This window comes from Zonotrichia albicollis, chromosome 24 (assembly GCF_047830755.1).
Source record: "Zonotrichia albicollis isolate bZonAlb1 chromosome 24, bZonAlb1.hap1, whole genome shotgun sequence".
NCBI classification, from domain to species: Eukaryota; Metazoa; Chordata; class Aves; order Passeriformes; family Passerellidae; genus Zonotrichia; species Zonotrichia albicollis.
This window is the reverse complement of record NC_133842.1, coordinates 292,487-315,974: the sequence shown is the minus strand read 5'-3', so window position 1 is coordinate 315,974 and position 23,488 is coordinate 292,487. Positions and strand designations below refer to the sequence as shown.

The following is a 23,488-nucleotide window of genomic DNA, read 5'->3' as shown; positions in this document are numbered from 1 at the left end:
GTTTTTTTGGGAATTCTTTGTTGGGATTTTGGGGGATTTTTGGGGGTTTTTTTAGGAATTTTGTATTGGGATTTTGGGCATTTTTTTGGGGAACTTTGGGTTGAGATTTTTGGCTTCTTTTAGCTCTGAATTTTGAGGGGTTTTTTTTAGGAATTTTGGGGTCGGGATTTATTTTTAATAATTTTTAAAATTTTCTCAATAACTTTTAAATCTCAGCCACACTCAGCGTCTTTCACTCATTTTCTTTTTTATTCGCTCCAAAACCGCCCGAATTCACCCCAAAACTCCTCACCCCAACCCCTCCCCTTTTTTGGGGAGTCCCCAAAAATTCCAGAAAATTCCAGAAGGTCCCCAAAAAATCCAGAAAATTCCAGAAGGTCCCAAAAATTCCAGAAGGTCCAGAAAATTCCAGAAGGTCCCAAAATATTGGGGTGGGATCCCCAAATTTCGGGGGCTTCCTGTGACGTCATCATCACATGGGGTGGCCCCAAAATTGTCCCCAAATTCTCATTTTTGGGGTCCCCAAGTCTTTTTAAGGTCCCCAAAATCCTCAAAATTGTCCCCAAAATAATTTTTGAGGTCTCTAAGTCTTTTTAAGGTCCCCAAAATCCTCAAAATTGTCCCTAAATTCTCATTTTTGAGGTCACCAAGGTTTTTTTAAGGTCCCCAAAATTGTCCGCACCTGTCACTCAGCTCCTCGGGGGCGTGGCCAAACTCATTGGGGGCGTGGCTAAACTTGCCGTGGGCGTGGCTAAAGTAGCTGTGGGCGTGGCCTAGCACGTCAATCAACGCCCTCAGCAACCGCGGGGTCTCTGTGGGATCCCCAAGGTCCTTTCAGGGTCCCCAAAATTGTCCCCAAATGTCGTTTTTGGTGTCCCCAAGGTCGTTTTAAGGTCCCCAAGGTCCTTTTAGGGTCTCCAAATGTCATTTTTGGTGTCCCCAAGGTCATTTTTGGGGTCTTCAAGGCCATTTTAGGGTCCCCAAGGCCATTTTAGGGTCCCCCAAATTGTCCTCAAGATCCTTTTAAGGTCCTCAAAATTGTCACCAAGGTCGTTTTAAGGTCCCCAAGTTTGTTTTAGGGTTCCCAAAATTGTCCCCAAGGTCCTTTTAGGGTCTCCAAAAGTGGTTTTTGGTGTCCCCAAGATCATTTTTGGGGTCTTCAAGGTCATTTTAAGGTCCCCAAAATTGTCACCAAGGTCCTTTTAAGGTCCCCAAAATTGTCCCCAAATGTCATTTTTGGGGTATCCAAGGTCATTTTAGGGTCCCCAAGGTCATTTTTGGGGTCTTCAAGGTCACTTTAAGGTCCCCAAAATTGTCACCAAGGTCATTTTAGGGTCTCCAAGTTTATTTTTGGGTCCCCAAATGTCATTTTTGGTGTCTTCAAGATCATTTTTGGGGTCCTCAAGGTCCTTTTAGGGTCCCCAAAATTGTCCCCAGGGTCCTTTTACGGGCTCCAAAAGTAATTTTTGGTGTCCCCAAGGTCATTTTAGGGTCCCCAAAATCATTTTTGGGGTCTTCAAGGTCATTTCAGGGTCCCCAAAATTGTCCCCAAGGTCCTTTTAGGGTCTCCAAAAGTCATTTTTGGTGTCCCCAAGGCCATTTTTGGGGTCTTCAAGGTCATTTCAGGGTCCCCAAAATTGTCCCAAAATGTCATTTTTGGTGTCCCCAAGGTCCTTCCATGACCTCACCCTCCTCTTCCTCACTGTCCCCAAAGTGCCCCACCCCCACCAGGGGGTCCCACCCGTCACTCAACTCCTCGGGGGCGTGGCCATCCTCTGTGTGGGCGTGTCCCTCCCCCGGGTGGGCGTGGCCTAGCACCTCCATCAACACCCTCAGCAACCGCGGGGTCTCTGTGGGATCCCCAAGGTCCTTTCAGGGTCCCCAAAATTGTCCCAAAAATAATTTTTGGTGTCCCCAAGGTCGTTTTAAGGTCCCCAAAATTGTCACCAAGGTCATTTTAGGGTCCCCAAATGTCATTTTTGGTGTCCTCAAGGTCATTTTAAGGTCCCCAAGGTTGTTTTAGGGTCCCCAAAATTGTCCCCAAGGTCCTTTTAGGGTGTCCAAAAGTAATTTTTGGTGTCCCCAAGGTCCTTTTTGGGGTCTTTAGGGTCATTTTAGGGTCCCCAAGGTCCTTCCATGACCTCGCCCTTCTCATCCTCGCTGTCCCCAAAGTGCCCCACCCCCACCAGGGGGTCCCAATCTGCCCCTGCCTCCTCGGGGGCGTGGCTATCCCCTGGGTGGGCGTGGCCAAACTCGCTGTGGGCGTGTCCCTCCCCTGGGTGGGCGTGGCCTAGCGCCTCCATCAACGCCCTCACCAACCGCGGGGTCTCCTGCGCCACTTTAGCCACGCCCACCAACACTTCCGCCCGCCTTGTGACATCACCAATGACATCACCACCGCTACCCACAATGCTTTGCGCCACCCTACGCCCTAAATGGCCACACCCCCAACTCTCAGCCAACCCCCAAAGCTGAGGGAGGGTCCCCGAGACCACCGAGGCCACCACGGGCTCAAAGGACGTCACCAAAAACCTCCGGGACAGCGCCAAGGCCGCGCCCGCCGTGGTGGCACCGACGGAATTTGGGGACATTTGGGGACATTTTGGGGGGCGGCAGCCGTGCAGGAAATGCAGCAGCAGCAGCAGGGCGGGGCGGGGACAATGGCGGATGGTCACTTGGGGTTGGTGGCCCTCGAGGAAAGGGCCGGACAGGAGGGTGGACAGGACGGGGGACAGCAGGGACAGGGCGTGGCGGGAGGCGGGGACGGCGGGGGGGAGGTCGGGGACCAGGGAGAGGTCGTGGGGGGACAGAGAGTACGGGCAGGGAGGGGGGGATGGGGGGGTTGGGGAAACTGGGGAGGGGTTTGGGGACATTTGGGGACAGGAATTGGGGGGATTTGGGGATGTTTCGGGGGGATTTGGGGGTGTTTTGGGGGGATTTGGTGACGTTTGGGGACAGGAATTGGGGGGATTTGGGGATGTTTCGGGGGGATTTGGGGGTGTTTTGGGGGGATTTGGTGACGTTTGGGGATAGGAATTGGGGGGATTTGAGGAGTTTGGGGACGTTTGAGGGGGATTTGGGAGGTTTGGGGACATTTGGGGATGGGAATTTGAGGTGTTTGCGGACGTTTGGGGGGGATTTGGGGACACTGGAGAGGGGTCTGGGGACACTTGTGGGGGATTTGGGGATGTCTGAGGGGGATTTGGGGATGTTTGGGGACAGGGATTTAGGAGGTTTGGGGACACTTGGGAGGGGTCTGGGGACACTTGGGGACAGGAATTTGGGGGGTTTGGGGACATTTGAGAGGGGTTTGGGGACGTTTGGGGGGGATTTGGGGACATTTGAGAGGGGCTTGGGGACATTTGGGGACAGGGATTTGGGGGGTGTGGGGACATTTGGGGGGGATTTGGGGACGTTTGGAATTTTTGGGGATGGGGATTTGGGGGGCTTGGGGATGTTTGAGTGGGATTTGGGGACGTTTGAGTGGGATTTGGGAACATTTGGGGACAGGAATGGAGGTTTGGGGACATTTGGGGGGGATTTGGGGGTGTTTGAGGGGGGTTTGGGGACATTTGGGGACAGGAATTGGGATTTGGAGACACTTGGGAGGGGTTTGGGGACATTTGGGAGGGGTTTGGGGACGTTTGGGGGGGATTTGGGGATGTCTGAGGGGGATTTGGGGACGTTTGGGAGGGGTTTGGGGACATTGGGGACGTTTGGGGACAGGAATTTGGGGGATTTGGGGATGTTTGAGGGGGGTTTGGGGACGTTTGGGGACAGGGACTGGGGGGATTTGGGACATTTGGGGACACACGGGAGGGGTTTGGGGACACTTGGGGACAGGAATTAGGAGAGTTTGGGGACGTTTGGGGACAGGAATTGGGGTTTGGGGACACTGAGGAGAAGTCTGGGGACATTTGGAGGGCATTTGGGGACGTTTGAGTGGGATTTGGGGACATTTGGGGACAGGAATTGGGGGGATTTGAGGGGTTTGGGGACGTTTGAGTGGGATTTGGGGATGTCTGAGCGGGATTTGGGGACATTTGAGAGGGGTTTGGGGGCACTTGGGAGGGGCTTGGGGACGTTTGAGTGGGATTTGGGAACGTTTGGGGGGGATTTGGGGACGTTTGAGTGGGATTTGGGGACATTTGGGGACAGGAATTGGGGGGATTTGCGGTTGTTTGGGGGGGATTTGGGGACGTTTGAGACGTTTGGGGACAGGAATTTGGGGGGTTTGAGGACACTTGGGAGGGGTTTGGGGACATTTGAGGGGGATTTGGGGACGTTTGAGGACAGGAATTTGGGGGATTTGGGGATGTTTGAGATTTTTGGGGACAGGAATTTGGGAGGGTTGAGGACACTTGGGAGGGGTCTGGGGACGTTTGGGAGGGGTCTGGGGACATTTGGGGACAGGGATTTGGGGGGTTTGGGGACCTTTGGGATTTTTGGGGACAGGGATTTGGGGGATTTGAGAATGTCTGAGGGGGATTTGGGGACATATGGGAGGGGTTTGGAGACATTGGGGGGCAGGAATTGCAATTTGGGGACACTTGAGAGGGATTTGGGGATATTTGGGACATTTGGGGACAGGAATTTGGGGGATTTGGGGACACTTGGGAAGGGTTTGAGGTTGTTTGGGAGAGATTTGGGGACATTTGGGCACAGGAATTTGGGGGGCTTGGGGACGTTTGGAGGGGATTTGGGGGATTTGGGAGATTTGGGGACGTTTTGGGTGGATTTGGGGACATTGGGGAGGGGTTTGGGGACATTTGGGGACAGGAATTTGGGGGGTTTGGGGATACCCGGGAGGGGTCCGGGGACACTTTGGGACAGGAATTTGGGGGATTTGAGGACACTGGGGAGGGGTTTGGGGACATTTGAGTGGGGTTTGGGGACGTTTGTGGGGGGTTTGGGGACATTTGGGATTTTTGGGGACAGGAATTGGGATTTGGGGACACTTGGGGGGGATTTGGGGACGTTTGAGTGGCATTTGGGGACATTTGGGAAAAGGAATTGGGGGGATTATGGAGGTTTGGGGACACTTGAGAGGGATTTGGGGACATTGGGGACATTTGGGGATGGGAATTTGGGGGATTTGGGGCCATTTCCAGAGGATTTGGTGACATCCGGAACCGTTTGCAAGGGGGTGGTGACAATGCCTGACAGCACTTGGGGACATTTGGGGACATTGGGGGACGTTTGGGGACATTTGGGGTCACCTGGGGCCATTTGGGGCCAGGTGAGAGCCCCCCAAAAGTGTCCCCAATGTCCCCAATGTCCCCAATGGTGTCCTTGATGTCCTCAGGGGTGTCCTCGATGTCCCCAAATCCATTTTTGATGTCCCCAAATCCATTCTTGGTGTCCCCAAAATTGTCCTTGGTGTCCCCATGGCCGCTCACCTGTGGGTCCAAAACACCCCAAATGTCCCCAAATGTCCCCAATGTCCCCCAATGTCCCCCCAATGTCCCCCAATGTCCCCAATGTCCCCCAATGTCCCCCCAATGTCCCCCAATGTCCCCCCAATGTCCCCCCAATGTCCCCCCAATGTCCCCCCATTGTCCCCAATGTCCCCCCAATGTCCCCCAATGTCCCCCATTGTCCCCAATGTCCCCCCAATGTCCCCCAATATCCCCCCAATGTCCCCAAATGTCCCCAATGTCCCCCAATGTCCCCCCATTGTCCCCAATGTCCCCCCAATGTCCCCAATGTCCCCCCAATGTCCCCCAATGTCCCCAATGTCCCCAATGTCCCCCAATGTCCCCCCAATATCCCCATAATGTCCCCCAATGTCCCCCCAATGTCCCCCCAATGTCCCCAATGTCCCCCAATGTCCCCACAATGTCCCCAATGTCCCCCCAATGTCCCCCCAATGTCCCCCCAATGTCCCCCAATGTCCCCCCAATATCCCCCCAATGTCCCCCCAATATCCCCCCAATGTCCCCCCATTGTCCCCAATGTCCCCCCAATGTCCCCCCATTGTCCCCAATGTCCCCAATGTCCCCCCATTGTCCCCAATGTCCCCCCAATGTCCCCCCATTGTCCCCAATGTCCCCAATGTCCCCCAATGTCCCCCAATGTCCCCCCAATGTCCCCAATGTCCCCAAATGTCCCCAATGTCCCCAATGCCCCCCAATGTCCCTCAATGTCCCCCCATTGTCCCCAATGTCCCCCCAATGTCCCCAATGTCCCCCAATGTCCCCCCAATGTCCCCCAATGTCCCCCCAATGTCCCCCCATTGTCCCCAATGTCCCCAATGTCCCCCCATTGTCCCCAATGTCCCCCAATGTCCCCCCAATGTCCCCCAATGTCCCCCAATGTCCCCAATGTCCCCAATGTCCCCCAATGTCCCCCCAATGTCCCCCCAATGTCCCCCAATGTCCCCCCATTGTCCCCAATGTCCCCCAATGTCCCCCAATGTCCCCCCAATGTCCCCCAATGTCCCCAATGTCCCCCCAATGTCCCCCAATGTCCCCCAATGTCCCCCCAATGTCCCCCAATGTCCCCCAATGTCCCCTCACCTTTCCAATGGCGGCGGCCGCAAACAGAGCCAGGGCTGAGGGGGGAGGAGAGGCCCCGCCCCCTCCTTTGGCTCCGCCCCCTCCTTTGGCTCCGCCCACTCTGTTGGCCCCGCCCCCTCCGTTGGCTCCGCCCTCTCCCCGCGCTGCACCAATGGCGGCTCCGAGCAGCAGCGGCATCGCCCCGCCCCCACCCCAGAGGAGGGGCCACAGCGGAGAGCCCGGCCTGGAGGAAGAAATGGCGGATTTATATCGCGATATATCGTGATTTTTGGGGGTATCTTTGAGGTAATTTTGGGGGGATTTTTGGGTGATTTTGGGGGGATTTTTAAGTGATTTTTGGAGGTACTTTTTGTAATTTTTGGGTGATTTTGGGGTGATTCTTGGGTGATTTTAGGAGGATTTTTGAGTGATTTTTAGGTGATTTTGAGGGGATTTTTGAGGTGATTTTGGGCCAATTTTGAGTCGATTTTTGAGAAAATTTCGGTCCAATTTTTGTGAATTTTGAGGGGAGTTTATGGGTATTTTGGGGTATTTTTGGAAGAATTCGGGGGGATTTTTGGAGGTGATTTTGGGTGGATTTTTGGGTGATTTTGGGGGGAGTTTTGGGTGATTTTTGGGTGATTTTGGGTGGATTTTTGGAAGGATTTTTTTGTAATTTTTAGGTGATTTTAGGGGGATTTTTGGAGGAATTTTTTTGTAATTTTTGGGTGAATTCGGAGGGATTTTTGGGGGTATTTTTGAGGTGATTTAGGGTCAATTTTGAGTCGATTTCTGAGGAAATTTCAGGCCAATTTTTGTGAATTTTGAGGGGAATTTTTTGCAGTGATTTCGGGGCATTTTGGGGTATCTCGGGGTGGATTTACGGGGCTATTTTTGAGGTGATTTTGGGGAAATTATTGGGGGATTTTTGGCTGATTTTCGAGGGATTTTTTTGTAATTTTTGGGTGATTTTGGGGGGATTTTGGGGCTATCTCAGGGCGGATTTTTGGGGGTATTTTTGAGGTAATTTTTGGGTGATTTTAGGGGGAATTTTGGGTGATTTTTTGGGTGATTTTTGGGTGATTTTGGCTGATTTTTGGAGCAATTTTTCTGTAATTTTTGGGTGATTTTGGGTAATTTTTGGAGATATTTTTTTGTAATTTTTCGGTGATTTTGGGTAATTTTTGGGCAATTTTTGGAGGTATTTTTTTGTAATTTTTGGGTGATTTTCAGTAATTTTTGGGCGATTTTTGGAGATTTTTTTTGTAATTTTTGGGTGATTTTTGGGTGATTTTGGGGAGATTTTTGGGGCTATTTTTGAGGTGATTTTGGGCCGATTTTGAGTTGATTTCTGAGGAAATTTCAGGCCAATTTTTGCAAACTTTGAGAGGGATTTTTGGGTGATTTTGGGGTATTTTTGGGGTATTTTCGGGGCAATTTCTGAGCTGATTTTGGCCCAATTTTGACTCGATTTCTGAGCAAATTCCGCGCCAATTTTCGCTCATTTCAAGGCCAATTTTTGCGCTGATTTCAGGGTTTTTTTGGGGTGGGAATTTGGGGAGGGGTCTCACCGTGCCAGCAGGGGCAGGGCAGCAGCGCAGGCCAGCCGGGCCGGGGGGCTCCCACACTTCAGGCCGTGGGTCAGGACCCCCACCCCAAATGGAGATTCCGCTGTGGCCGCCAGGCTGCGCAGCAGGGCCTCACCTATGGGGGGAAAATTTGGGGAAAATTGGGGGTCTGGGGGTCCCAAAATTCACCTGGAACCCCCCAGGGTGTTTTGGGGATGGCCCCAACCCCCCCAGAATAAAAAACCCCCAAAAAAATCCCCCAAAATTTGTGAGAATTGCAAGAAATTTGCGAAAAATCAGCCCCAAAAATAAAATTTTTACACTAAATCCCTCCCAAAATTTCCACAAATCCCCCAGTTTTTCCCAAATTCCCCCCAAAATCCCATTTTTCCCATGATTGTCCCCTAAAATCTCCCCGATGTTCCACAAAATCCCCCCAAATTTTCAATTTTCCCCTTAAAATTGCATTTTGCCCCAAAAAAATTTCCCCTATTTTCCCCCCAAAATCTCATTTTCCCCCAAAACCCCCACTTTCCCCCTCAATTTTCCCCCAAACCCCTCAAAATCCACCTCAAATTACCCAATATTCCCCCAAAATCCCCAATTTTCCCCTAAAATCTCCCTCAAGTTCCCATTTTTTCCCCTAAATTTCCCCCAAAATCCCTCTCAAAACCCTCAATCTTCCCCAAAACCTCCCTAATTTTCCCACAATACCCCCCAAAATCCCAACATTTCCCCCCAATTCCCATTTTTATCCCAAATTTTATCCCCAAACCCACCCAAAATCCCATATTTCACCCCAAATCCCCCCAAATTTCCCCCCAAACCTCTTTAAATCCACCTCAAATTCCCCGAAATCCCAATTTTTCCCCCAATTTCCCCCCAAATCCCCAAAACCCCCCCAACTTCCCCTCAAAATCCACCTTAATTCCCTAAAATCCCAATTTTTCCCCCCAATTTCCCCATTTATCCCCAAAATCCTCCCAAATCTTCCAATTTTCCCACAAATCTCCCGCAAAATTCAATAATTTTCTTCCAATATCCTCCGATTTCCCCCAAAATCCCCAAATTTCACCCCCAATTCCCATTTTTATCCAAAATTTCCCCCCAATTTCCCCCTGAACCCCTCAAAATCCACCTCAAACCCCCCAAAATCCCCAAATTTTCCCCCCAAACCCGTCAAAATCCACCTCAAAATCCCAAATTTTCTCCAGTTTTCCCCCAAATCCCCCCAATTCTTCCCCAATACCCCCCAAAATCCCATTTTCCCCCCCAAATCCACCCCTAATTCCCCAAAATCCCATTTTTGCCCCCAATTTCCCCCAAAATTCTCCTCAAAATCCACCCCAAACCCCCCAAAATCCCATTTTTTCCCATAAACTTCCCTCAAAAATCCCTTTTTCCCCCCAATTTCCCCCCAAACCCCCCAATTTTCCCTCAAAATCCACCCCAAACCCCCCAAAATCCCATTTTTCCCCCCAATTTCCCCATTTTTCCCCCAATTTCCCCATTTTCCCTTCAATTTCCCCATTTTTCCCCCCAAACCCCTCCAATTTCCCCTCAAAATCCACCCCAAACCCCCCAAAATCCCATTTTTCCCCCCAACTTCCCCCCAAACCCCCCAATTTCCCATTTTCCCCCCAAAATCCCCATTTTCGACCCCAATTTCCCCTCAAAATCCACCCCAAACCCCCCAAAATCCGCATTTTATCCCCCATTTTCCCATTTTCCCGCCACACTCACCGAGCTCCCTCAGCCTCTCCCTCCTCTCGGGCGCCATTTCGGGGCCGGGGTCCCTCCCCGCGCCCCCCGCCCACGCTCGGGGCCGCACCCCCAGCACGAGCCAGCAGTGGATGAGGGAGGGGCCGAACCCCCGAACCAGGAGCCCCAAAATTTGCGGGTTTTGCACCAAAAGCTGCAGCAGGCGAGGGGCGCGGGGGGAAGGGCGCGGAGCCCCCGTCAGGTAAGCCAAGATGGCGGCGAGCACGGGAGGGGAGGGGAGAGCCGGGGAGGGGCGGGGCGGCAGCGCCAAACGCTCCAATAGGAGCAAGGCTGGAGCCTCCGGGGGGCGGGGCTCCGTCAGGAGGGCGGGGATTGGGGGGAGAGCCAATGAGAGCAGCGAGGGAGGGCGGGGCTTTGAGAGGCGGGGCTCTGCTAAGGGGGCGGGGTCAGGGGGCGTGGCCAGCGGTGAAGGGGGGCGGGGCTCAACCCCGGTGCTGCTGAGCCAGGTCCTGTGTGGGAGGGAAGGGGTTAAACCGTGAGAAAATATCAAAAAAAAAGCTAAAATTGTGTTAAATGAGCCTAAAATGATATTAAAAAATCCCCTTAAAAAGCCATTTAAATGGGTCCCAAAAATTTCCTGAAGTAACCCAAGAAATTCCATTAAATGACCCCAAAATCACCCCAAAAATTCCCTTAAATAACCCCAAAAATTCCATTAAGTAACCCCAAAAATTCCCTTAAATAACCCCAAAAATTCTCCTTTAATTATCTAAAATACATACAAAAATCCCCTTAAATAACTCCCAAAATTCCCTTAAATAACCCCAAAAATCCTCTTAAATAACCCCCAAAATTCCCTTAAAAAACCCCCAAAATTCCCTTAAATAACCCCAAAAGATCCTTTAAAAAACCCCAAAAATCCCCTTAAATAACCCCAAAAATTCTCCTTTAATTATCTAAAATACATACAAAAACCCCTTAAATAACCCCCAAAATTCCCTTAAATAACCCCCCAAATCCTCTTAAATAACTCCCAAAATTCCCTAAAATCACCCCAAAAATCCCCCTAAATAACCCCAAAAATTTCAATTAAATAACCTCAAAATCACCCCAAAAATTCCCCTTAAGTAACCCCAAAATCCCCCCAAGACCCCTCCCCAATATCCCAAACCTTCCTAAACCCCCTAAAATCTCCCCCAAGACCCCTCCCCAATATCCCAAACTCCCTCAAAATCTTCTCAAAATCCCCCAAAACCCTCACAAAACCCCCTCAAACTCCCCTTGAGACCCCTCCCCAATATCCCAAATCCCATCTAAATCCCCTAAAATCCCCCTGAGACCCCTCCCCAATATCCCAAACCTCCAAAAATCCCCTCCCCAATATCCCAAATCCCACCCAAACCCCCTCAAACCCCCCCAAGACCCCTCCCCAATATCCCAAGCCCCTTCCCCAATGTGTGAATCCCCCTCCCCACTCACCTGAGCCCCCTGTAGCTGCCCGCCGCCGCTTCCTTGGCAGCCCCCAGCCCCAATTCCCGCGGCCAATCCGCCGACGCCGCCTCTCTCTCTTCCTCCTCCTCCTCCTCCTCCTCCTGCTGCCCCCCCCCGGCGCGATTGGGGGCGGGGCCTGCGCGCAGGGCGCGCGCCAGCAGCGGCACCGCCCCCCGCCTGTCAATCACCCGCAGCGCGGGCGGGTCCCAGGCGAAGGCGCTGAGGGCCAGCAGGGCGGCGCGGCGCATGCGCGGGGAGGAGCGCGGCTCGCGCAGCAGCGCCAGCAGCGCGGGCAGCCCCCCCGAGCGGCGCACGCGCCCTCGGTTGACGGCCTCGCGACACAGTAGGCACAGCGCATGCGCGCCCGCCTCGAACTGCGCGCTGCGGACCCCAGACCCAAATCGAGAACCCCCAGACCCAATTTTGGGGGTTTTGTCTGATTTGGGACCCCCAGACTCAAATTGGGAACCCCCAGACTCAAATCGGGAACCCCCAGACCCAATTTTGGGGGTTTTGTCTGATTTGGGACCCCCAGACTCAAATCGGGGGGTGCGGACCCCAGACCCAAATTGGGGAGAGGAGACCCCAGACCCAAATCGGGAACCCCCAGACCCTAATTGGGAACCCTTAGATTCAAATTGGGAACCCCCAGACTCAAATTGGGGGGTGTGGACCCCAGACTCAAATTGGGGACAGGAGACCCCAGACTCAAATTGGGAACCCTGAGATTTCAATTGGGAACCCCCAGACCCAAATTTGGGGGTTTTGTCTGATTCGGGACCCCCAGACTCAAATTGGGGGGTCGAGACCCCAGACTCAAATTGGGAACCCCCAGACCCAAATCTGGGATTTTCACCTAATTCAGAACCCCCAGACCCAAATTTGGGATCCTTGGTCCTGGATTTGGGACCCCCAGACCCAAATTTGGGACCCCCACCCTTAAATTTGGGGTTTTCACCTAATTTGGGACCCCCAGACCCAAATTGGGGACCCCCATTCAAATGGGGACCCCCACTCAATTTGGGACCCCCACCCAATTTGGGATCCCCACCCTTAATTTGAGACCCCCCACCCATTTTGTGACCCCCTCTCAATTTGAGACCCCCACTCAATTTGGGGTCACAGTTCACTTTGGGACCCCCACCCAATTTGGGACCGTCACCCCCCAATTTGGGACCCCCACCCAATTTGGGACCCTCACTCAATTTAGGACCACCCCCAAATTTAGGACCCTCACCCTTAAATTTGGGACCCTCACCCAATTTATGATCAGCCCCAAATTTGGGACCCCCACCCAATTTATGATCAGCCCCAAATTTGGGACCCCCACCCAATTTACCATCAGCCCCAAATTTGGGACCCCCACCCAATTTAGGATCAGCCCCAAATTTAGGACCCCCACCCCCAATTTCAGACTCCCCATCCCCAAATTTGGGACCCCCACCCAATTTATGTTTGGCCTCAAATTTAGGACCCTCACCCCCAAATTTGGGACCCCCACCCAATTCAAACTCACCCCCAATTTCACACCCCCAATCCCCAATTTCCCACCCCTCACCCCCAAATTTGGGACCCCCACCCAATTTAGAATTCCTCCCACATTCACCACCCCCAGCCCCAATTTCCCCCTCCCCAATTTCCCACCTCTCACCCCCAAATTTGGGACCCCCACCCAATTTACCATCGGCCCCAAATTTGGGACCCTCACCCAATTCAGAATCACTCCCAAATTTAGGACCCCCACCCCCAAATTTCAGACCCCCACCCCATTTACCATTGGCCCCATATTTAGGACCCTCACCCTCAAATTTGGGACCCTCACCCCCAATTTCACACCTCCCATCCCCAAATTTGGGACCCTCACCCCCAAATTTGTTCTCCCCATCCCCAAATTTAGGACCCTGACCTCCAAATTTGTGACCCCCACTCAATTTATGACCCCCAATTTCATACCCCTCACCCCCAAATTTGGGACCCCCACCCAATTTACCATCACCCCCAAATTTGGGACCCTCACCCAATTCAAACTCACTCCCAGTTTCATATCCCCCCTCCCCAATTTCATACCCCCAATCCCCAATTTCCCACCTCTCACCCCCAAATTTGGGACCCCCACCCAATTTAGAATTGCCCTCAAATTTATCATCCCCATCCCCAATTTCACACCCCCCACCCCCAAATTTGCGACCCCCACCCAATTTACCATCAGCCCCAAATTTTTGACCCCCACCCAATTTACCATCAGCCCCATATTTAGGACCCTCACCCTCAAATTTGGGACCCCCATCCCCAATTTCACACCCCCAATCCCCAATTTCCCACCTCTCACCCCCAAATTTATGACCCCCGCCCCATTTCCCATCAGCCCCACATTCACCACCCCCACCCCCAAATTTCTGACCCCCCCCCAATTCACATTTCCCCCCCCCCTCCCCCATCTCCCCCATCTCCCCCTCCCCATTTCCCATGCCCAGCCCCCTCCTCACTGCCCCTATGGCCGCCTCCACCGCTCCGGCCGCCCCCAATTGCGGCCGCAACCCCCCCTGTCCACTCAGCGCTGCCAACGCCGCCATGGCCGAACCCCCAATGTCCAGCCCGGGCCGTCCGGCCAGAGTGACCAGCACAGGAATGGCCGCAGTGACCGCTTGAGCCACGGTGGATGAGCCAGGAGTGACCAGCAGGGCGTGGAGGGCTCTGGTCAGTGCCGGACATGCGGGGTCAGTGGGGGACAGGGTGGTCAAGCGGCCGGAGAGCGCTGCGGCCGCTCGGACGCGGTCAGCGAGGGACAGGAGGGGTGGGCAGGGGGTGCTGAGGATGCGGAGGGAGCGGGCGGCGCTGAGGAGGCACCCATGGGTGCTGCAGGTGGTGGTGAGGGTGATGAGGAGCGGAGCGGCGCCTGAGGGGTTAAATTGAAAAAGGATTAGAGAGGGAAAAATGGCAGAAAATGGGGAAAATTGAGGGTGGGATTATGCGGAAAATTCACATCAAATTGCCTCAAAAATGGCGGAAAATCGCTGTCAAATTACCCACTCAAAGTTGGCAAAATTCCCCCAAATCAGTCCCAAAATTCCCTCAAATTCTCCCCCAAAATTCCCTCAAATCACCCTAAAAGTTCTCCTTAAATTCCCCCTGAATTTCCCAAAATTCCCCCAAATCAGTCCCAAAATTCCCTCAAATCACCCCTAAAAGTTCCCCTTAAATTCCTCCCTGAACTTCCCAAAATTCCCTCAAATCAGTCCCAAAATTGCCCCCAAATTCTCCCCAAAATTCCCTCAAATCACCCCCAAAATTCCCCTTAAATTCCTCCGTGAATTTCCCAAAATTCCCCCAAATCAGTCCCAAAATTCCCACAAATCATCCCCAAAATTCCCCTTAAATTCCTCCCTGAACTTCCCAAAATTCCATCAAATCAGTCCCAAAATTTCCCACAAATTCTCCCCAAAATTCCCTCAAATCACCCCCAAAATTCCCCTTAAATTCCTCCCTGAACTTCCCAAAATTCCCTCAAATCACCCTAAAAGTTCCCCTTAATTTCCCCCTGAACTTCCCAAAATTCCATCAAATCGTCCCCAAAATTCCCTCAAAATTCACCCAAAATTCCCTCAAATCACCTCCAAAATTCACCCTAAATTTCCCACAAATTGCCTCAAAAATGGTGGAGAATCGCCGTCAAATTACCCACTCAAAGTTCCCAAAATTCCCCCAAATCAGTCCCAAAATTCCCACAAATTCTCCCCAAAATTCCCTCAAATCACCCTAAAAGTTCCCCTTAAATTCCCCCTGAACTTCCCAGAATTCCCCCAATTCCCACCCAAAATTCTCACAAATCACCCCCAAAATTCCCCTTAAATTCCTCCCTGAACTTCCCAAAATTCCATCTAATCAGTCCCAAAATTTCCCACAAATTGCCCCCAAAATTCCCTCAAATCACCCCCGAAATTCCCCTTAAATTCCTCCGTGAATTTCCCAAAATTCCCCCAAATCAGTCCCAAAATTCCCACAAATCACCCCCAAAATTCCCCTTAAATTCCTCCCTGAACTTCCCAAAATTCCCCCAAATCAGTCCCAAAATTCCCTCAAATCACCCTAAAAGTTCCCCTTAGTTTCCCCCTGAATTTCCCAAAATTCCCTCATTTCCCGGAGCGGTGCCTGAGGGGTTAAATGGGGAAGGGGGAGAGGGAAAAATGGCAGAAAATGGGGAAAATTAAGGGTGGGATTATGCGGAAAATTCACATCAAATTGCCTCAAAAATGGCGGAAAATCGCCATCAAATGACCCACTCAAAGTTGGCAAAATTCCCCCAAATCAGTCCCAAAATTCCCTCAAATTCTCCCCCAAAATTCCCTCAAATCACCCCCAAAATTCCCCTTAAATTCCTCCCTGAATTTCCCAAAATTCCCCCAATTCCCACCCAAAATTCCCTCAAATCACCCCCAAAATTCCCCTTAATTTCCCCCTGAACTTCCTAAAATTCCATCAAATCGTCCCCAAAATTCACTCCAAAATCCCCTCAAACTTCCCCTCCCAATTTCTCGAAATTGCCCACAAAATTGCCCTCAAAATTTCCCAAAATTTCCCCAAAAAATTCCCCTAAATTCCCCCCCCAAAAAAACCCCAAAATTCCCAATAAATCCCCCAAAAAATCCCCCAAAAATCCCCAATTTTCCCCCCAAATACCCCCAAAAAATCCCCCAAAAATCCCCAAAAAATCCCAAAAAATCCCCAATTTTCCCCCAAATACCCCCCAAAAAATCCAAAAAAAATCCCCAATTTTCCCCAAAATACCCCCCAAAACTTCCAAAAAAAATCCCAAAAAATCCCCAAAACATCCCAAATTTTCCCCCAAATACCCTCAAAAAATTCCCCAAAAAATCCCAAAAAATCCCCAATTTTCCCCCAAATACCCCCCAAAAAATCCCAAAAATCCCCAAAAAATCCCCAATTTCCTCCCAAATACTCCCAAAAATTCCCCCAAAAAATCCCAAAAAATCCCCAAAAAATCCCCAATTTTCCCCCAAAGACCCTCAAAAAAATCCCCAAAAATTCCCCAAAAAAATCCCAATAAATCCCCAATTTTCCCACAAATACCCTCAAAAAATCCCCCCAAAAAATCCCCAATTTCCCCCCAAATACCCTCAAAAAATTCCCCAAAAAAATCCCAAAAAATCCCCAATTTTCCCCCAAATACCCCCAAAAATTCCCCAAAAAAATCCCCCAAAAATCCCCAATTTTCCCCCCAAATATCCTCAAAAAATTCCCCCAAAAAATCCCAAAAAAATCCCCAATTTTCTCTCAAATACCCTGAAAAATTCCCCAAAAAAATCCCAAAAAATCCCCAATTTCCCCCCAAATACCCCCCAAAAATTCCCAAAACAATCCCAAAAAATCCCCAATTTTCCCCAAAATACCCCCCAAAAATTCCCAAAAAAATACAAAAAAATCCCAAAAAAATCCCTAATTTTCCCCCAAATACCCCCCAAAAAATCCGAAAAAAATCCCCACTTTACCCCCAAATACCCCAAATAAATCCCCAAAAAATCCAAAAAAAATCCCAAAAAATCCCCAATTTTCCCCCAAATACCCCCCAAAAAATCAAAAAAAAAATCCCCAATTTTCCCCCAAATACCCTCAAAAAATTCCCCCAAAAAATCCCAAAAAATCCCCAATAAATCCTAAAAAAATCCCCAATTTCCCCCCAAATACCCCCCAAAAAATCCCCAAAAAATCCCCAAAAATTTCCATTTTTTCCCCCCAAAATTTTCCCATTTTCTCCTCACCTGCCTCCAGCACATCTCGTGCCCCATCGGGCTCCAGGGCCAGGTTGGCCAAGGTCCGGGCGACGCGGTTGCCAACGCTCTCGGGGACACCGGGCACGGACAGGATGGACACTGGCACAGAGGGCAAAGGTCATGATGGACACACGGACATTGGGACGGACACACGGACATTGGGACGGACACACGGACAGAAATCCATGCCAGGATGGACACTGTGGCCAAAGGACACACCCAGCGCTTTTCCCCTCACACTCCATATTTTCCCCTTAATTCCAATTTTTTTTTTCATATTTCTGACATTTTCCCACATTCCCGACAATTTCCCCCTTAATTCCAATATTTTTGTCACATTTCTGATATTTTCCCACATTTTCCCACATTCCCGACAATTTTCCCCTCACATTTTTCCCACATTTCTGATATTTTTCCACATTCCCGACAATTTTCCCCTCACACTCCATATTTCCCCCTTAATTCCAATATTTTTTTTTACATTTCTGATATTTCCCCACATTCCCAACAAGTTCCCCCTTAATTCCAATATTTTTTTCACATTTCTGATATTTTCCCACATTCCCGACAATTTTCCCCTCACACTCCATATTTCCCCCTTAATCCCAATATTTTTTTCACATTTCTCATATTTTCCCACATTCCCGACAATTTCCCCCTTAATTCCAATTTTTTTTTTCACATTTCTCATATTTTCCCACATTCCCGACATTTTTTTCCCCTCACACTCCACATTTCCCCCTTAATCCCAATATTTTTCTCACATTTCTCATATTTTCCCACATTCCCGACAATTTTCCCCTCACACTCCATATTTCTCCCTTAATTCCAATATTTTTCTCACATTTCTCATATTTTCCCACATTCCCGACAATTTTCCCCTTACACTCCATATCTCCCCCTTAATCCCAATATTTTTCCCACATTCCCGACAATTTTCCCCTCACACTCCATATTTCCCCCTTAATCCCAATATTTTTCTCACATTTCTCATATTTTCCCACATTCCCGACAATTTTCCCCTTAATCCCAATATTTTTTTCCCATTTCTCATATTTCCCCACATTCCCGACAATTTTCCCCTCACACTCCATATTTCCCCCTTAATTCCAATATTTTTCTCACATTTCTCATATTTTCCCACATTCCCGACAATTTTCCCCTCACACTCCATATTTCCCCCTTAATTCCAATATTTTTCTCACATTTCTCATATTTTCCCACATTCCCGAATATTTTCCCCTCACACTCCATATTTCCCCGTTAATCCCAATATTTTTCTCACATTTATCATATTTTCCCACATTCCCGAATTTTTCCCCCTTAATTCCAATTTTTTTTCACATTTCTCATATTTTCCCACATTCCCGACAATTTTCCCCTCACACTCCATATTTCCCCCTTAATCCCAATATTTTTCCCACATTCCCGACAATTTCCCCTTTAATTCCAATATTTTTTTCACATTTCTCATATTTTCCCACATTCCCGACAATTTTCCCCTCACACTCCATATTTCCCCTTAATCCCAATATTTTTTTTCTCACATTTCTCATATTTTCCCACATTCCCGACAATTTTCGCCTCACTCACACTCCATATTTCCCCCTTAATCCCAATATTTTTTTCACATTTCTCATATTTTCCCACATTCCCGACAATTTTCCCCTCACACTCCATATTTCCCCCTTAATTCCAAAATTTTTTTCCACATTTCTCGTATTTTCCCACATTCCCGACAATTTTCCCCTCACACTCCATATTTCCCCCTTAATTCCAATATTTTTTTCACATTTCTCATATTTTCCCACATTCCCGACAATTTTCCCCTCACACTCCATATTTCCCCCTTAATCCCAATATTTTTCCCACATTCCCGACAATTTCCCCCTTAATTCCAATATTTTTCTCACATTTCTCATATTTTCCCACATTCCCGACAATTTTCCCCTCACACTCCATATTTCCCCCTTAATCCCAATATTTTTTTCACCTTTCTCATATTTTCCCACATTCCCGACAATTTTCCCCTCACATTTTTCCCACATTCCTGATATTTTTTCCACATTCCGGATATTTTTTCCACATTCCGGACATTTTTCCCCTCACACCCGGCCCTTGGCCCGCTTCTCTCATTCCCGGTATTTTCTCTCATTCCCGATATTTTTTCCTCATTTCCGACACTTTTCTCCTCACACCCAACACATTTCTCAATATTTCCAACACTTTTCTCCTTATTCCCGGTATTTTCTCCACATTTCCGACACTTTTTTCCACATTTCCGACACTTTCCCCCTCATCCCCGGCCCTTTCCCCCTCACACCCGACATTTTCCCTCACTCACGACAATTTTTTTCCTCATTCCCAACACTTTTTTCCCATTCCCGGCACTTTTTTCCTCACACCGGACACTTTTCTCCACATTTTCGACACTTTTCCCCTCATTCCGGGTATTTTTTTCCACATTCCCGGAATTTTTCCCGATATTTTTCCCTCACACTCTCTCACCCCGGCCCTCTCCCCCTCACACCGGGCACTTTTCTCCACATTGCCGGTACATTTTTCCCTCATTCCCGATATTATTTTCACATTCCTAGCACTTTTCTTCTAATTCCGGACACTTTTTTGCCACACTGGACACTTTTCTCCACATTTCTGTCACTTTTCCCCTCATTCCCAGCACTTTTCCCCTCACACCCGACATTTCAGGCCCCTCTCCCCTCATTCCCGGCATTTTTCCCCCTCACACCCAACACATTTCTTAACATTTCCAACGCTTTTCTCCACATTCCCAACACTTTTCTCCACATCCCCGACACTTTTCTCCACATTTTCGGTAATTTTTCCCTCACAATTGAGATTTTTCCCCTCACACCTGACCCATCTCCTCTCATGCCGGCCCTTTCCCTCTCACACCGGGCACCTGTCTCCACATTGCCGGTACATTTTTCCCTCATTCCCGATATTATTTTCACATTCCTGGCACTTTTCTCCTCATTCCCAACACTTTTCTCCACATTTCTGTCACTTTTCCCCTCATTCCCGGCACTTTTTGCCTCACACCCGACATTTCAGGCCCCTCTCCCCTCATTCCCGGCATTTTTCCCCTCACACCCAACACATTTCTTAACATTTCTAACGCTTTTCTCCACATTTCCAACGCTTTTCTCCACATCCCCAACACTTTTCTCTACATTTTCGGTACTTTTTCCCTCAAAATTGACATTTTTTCCCTGACATCTAACCTGTCTTCTCTTAGCCCGGCCCTTACCCCCTCACACCGGGCACTTTTCTCCACAATGCCGGTCCATTTTTCTCTAATTCCCGATATTATTTTCACATTCCTAGCACTTTTCTCCTCATTCCCAGCACTTTTTTCCTCATTCCCAACACCTTTCTCCATATTTCCGACACTTTTCCCCTCATTCCCGGCACTTTTCCCCTCACACCCGACATTTCAGGCCCCTCTCCCCTCATTCCCGGCACTTTCCCCTCACACCCAACACATTTCTTAACATTTCCAACGCTTTTCTCCACATTCCCAACACTTTTCTCCACATCCCCAACACTTTTCTCTACATTTTCGGTACTTTTTCCCTCACAATTGAGATTTTTTCCCTCACACCTGACCCATCTCCTCTCATGCCGGCCCTTTCCCCCTTACACCGGGCACCTGTCTCCAGATTGCCGGTACATTTTTCCCTCATTCCCGATATTATTTCACATTCCTAGCACTTTTCTTCTCATTCCGGACTCTTTTTTCCTCATTCCCAACACCTTTCTCCACATTTCCGACATTTTTCCCCTCATTCCCGGCACTTTTCCCCTCACACCCGACATTTCAGGCCCCTCTCCCCTCATTCCCGACACTTTCCCCTCACACCCAACACATTTCTTAACATTTCCAACGCTTTTCTCCACATTCCCAACACTTTTCTCCACATTCCCGACACTTTTTCTCCACATTTTCGGTAATTTTTCCCTCACAATTGAGATTTTTCCCCTCACACCTGACCCATCTCCTCTCATGCCGGCCCTTTTCCCCTCACACCGGGCACCTGTCTCTCCACATTGCCGGTACATTTTTCCCTCATTCCCGATATTATTTCACATTCCTAGCACTTTTCTCCTTATTCCCGGCACTTTTTTCCTCATTCCCAACACCTTTCTCCACATTTCCGACACTTTTCCCCTCATTCCCAGCACTTTTCCCCTCACACCCGACATTTCAGGCCCCTCTCCCCTCATTCCCGGCACTTTCCCCTCACACCCAACACATTTCTTAATATTTCCAACACTTTTCTCCACATCCCCAACACTTTTCTCTACATTTTCGGTACTTTTTCCCTCACAATTGAGATTTTTCCCCTCACACCTGACCCATCTCCTCTCATGCCGGCCCTTTCCCCCTCACACCGGGCACCTGTCTCCATATTGCCGGTACATTTTTCCCTCATTCACGATATTATTTCACATTCCTAGCACTTTTCTCCTTATTCCCGGCACTTTTTTCCTCATTCCCAACACCTTTCTCCACATTTCCGACACTTTTCCCCTCATTCCCAGCACTTTTCCCCTCACACCCGACATTTCAGGCCCCTCTCCCCTCATTCCCGGCACTTTCCCCTCACACCCAACACATTTCTTAACATTTCCAACGCTTTTCTCCACATTTCCAACGCTTTTCTCCACATCCCAAACACTTTTCTCTACATTTTCGGTACTTTTTCCCTCACAATTGAGATTTTTCCCCTCACACCTGACCCATCTCCTCTCATGCCGGCCCTTTCCCCCTCGCACCGGGCACCTGTCTCCACATTGCCGGTACATTTTTCCCTCATTCTCGATATTATTTCACATTCCTAGCACTTTTCTCCTCATTCCCGGCACTTTTTTCTTCGTTCCCAACACCTTTCTCCACATTTCCGACATTTTTCCCCTCATTCCCGGCACTTTTCCCCTCACGCCCGACATTTCAGGCCCCTCTCTCCTCATTCCCGGCATTTTTCCCCTCACACCCAACACATTTCTTAACATTTCCAACGCTTTTCTCCACATTCCCGACACTTTTCTCCACATTTTCGATACTTTTCCCCTCAAAATTGACATTTTTTCCCGGACATCTAACTTGTCTTCTCTTAGCCCGGCCCTTACCCCCTCACACCGGGCACCTGTCTCCACATTGCCGGTACATTTTTCCCTCATTCCCGATATTATTTTCACATTCCTGGTACATTTTCCCCTCATTCCTGATTTTTTCTCCACATTCCCGGTACTTTTCCCCTCACACTTGACACTTTTTCCCTCACTCCGGACATTTTCTCCTCACACCGGACCCTTTTCCTCACATTCCTGGTACTTTTTTCTTCACACCGGAATCTTTTCTCCACATTTCCGACACTTTTTTCCACATTCTCGATACTTTTCCCCTCAGACCTGACACTTTTTCCCTCACTCCCGGCACTTTTCCCTCACACTTGACACAATTTCCCTCACATTCGGCACTTTCCCCCTCACACCCGACACTTTTTCCCTCACACTGCATACTTTTCCCCTCACACCCGACACTTTTCCCTTCATTTCTGACACTTTTCTCCTCATTCCTGACACTTTTCCCCTCACTCCGGACACTTTTCCCCACATTCTCGGCACTTTTCCCCTCACACCGGACATTTTCTCCTCATTCCCGGCCACTTTTCCCCTCACACCGGACATTTTCCCCTCATTCCCGGCCACTTTTCCCCTCATACCGGGCATTTTCTCCTCATTCCCGGTACTTTTCCCCTCACACTTGACACTTTTTCCCTCATACCCGCCACTTTTCCCCCTGACTCACCCAGCCGCGGCACCCCTCCGAGGCTCCGGGCCTGGCGCCGGCAGCCGGGCTCGGTGCAGCAGTTCCCGAGCACGCTCAGCGCCAGCTCCAGCACCCTCCGGGGCCTCTCGGGCCCCACCAGCTCCAGCAGCGGCCCGAGCCCCCCTCGCTCCCGGAACCGCGCGGGGCCCCCGGCCCGCCGCGTGTGCCGGGCCCGCAGCGCCAGCAGCGCCCGAGACAGCGACGGCTCGGCCGCGGCCCGCACGGCCTCCACGCACCAGCCCAGGGACTCGGACATGGTGGGGGAGAAATGGGGGAAAAACGGGAGAAAACGGGGAAAAAAATAGAGCGGGGGGAGAGGGGAACGGTGAGGGGCGGAACGGGCGGAAAGGGAGAGCGGGGAGGGGGGAACGGCGGGGAGGGGGCACAGAGAGAGCGGGGGAAGGGAGAGGGGGAGGGACGCGGCGCGCGCGGGGGGTGATGGGAGAGGGGCGGGGCTTGAGGGTGACTGGCGGGTGGTGCATGAGGGGAAAGGGGCGTGGCGATCTGTGATTGACAGGCGGTGCGTGAGGCGATATAGTTATTGACGGGGCTGTGATTGATTGA

General features: G+C 50.1%; 2 protein-coding genes across 2 annotated transcripts; both read right to left on the bottom strand.

Moving 5' to 3' along the window:
• Window positions 1-5,266: 5,266 nt before the first annotated feature.
• On the bottom strand, window positions 5,267-12,645 carry LOC141731673 (uncharacterized). Its single transcript, XM_074558094.1, has 4 exons — window positions 11,267-12,645; window positions 9,809-10,296; window positions 6,519-6,741; window positions 5,267-5,399 (listed from the first exon to the last, which is right to left on the bottom strand). The coding sequence occupies exons 1-4, from the start codon at window positions 12,352-12,354 to the stop codon at window positions 5,396-5,398; spliced, it is 1,803 nt and encodes a 600-aa protein (XP_074414195.1). The 5' UTR covers window positions 12,355-12,645; the 3' UTR covers window positions 5,267-5,395.
• A 430-nt stretch (window positions 12,646-13,075) lies between these two features.
• On the bottom strand, window positions 13,076-23,350 carry LOC141731619 (armadillo repeat-containing protein 5-like). Its single transcript, XM_074558031.1, has 4 exons — window positions 22,904-23,350; window positions 17,056-17,166; window positions 13,695-14,174; window positions 13,076-13,080 (listed from the first exon to the last, which is right to left on the bottom strand). Exons 1-4 carry the CDS (start codon window positions 23,178-23,180, stop codon window positions 13,076-13,078), a joined length of 873 nt encoding a protein of 290 aa, XP_074414132.1. The 5' UTR covers window positions 23,181-23,350.
• Window positions 23,351-23,488: the final 138 nt, after the last annotated feature.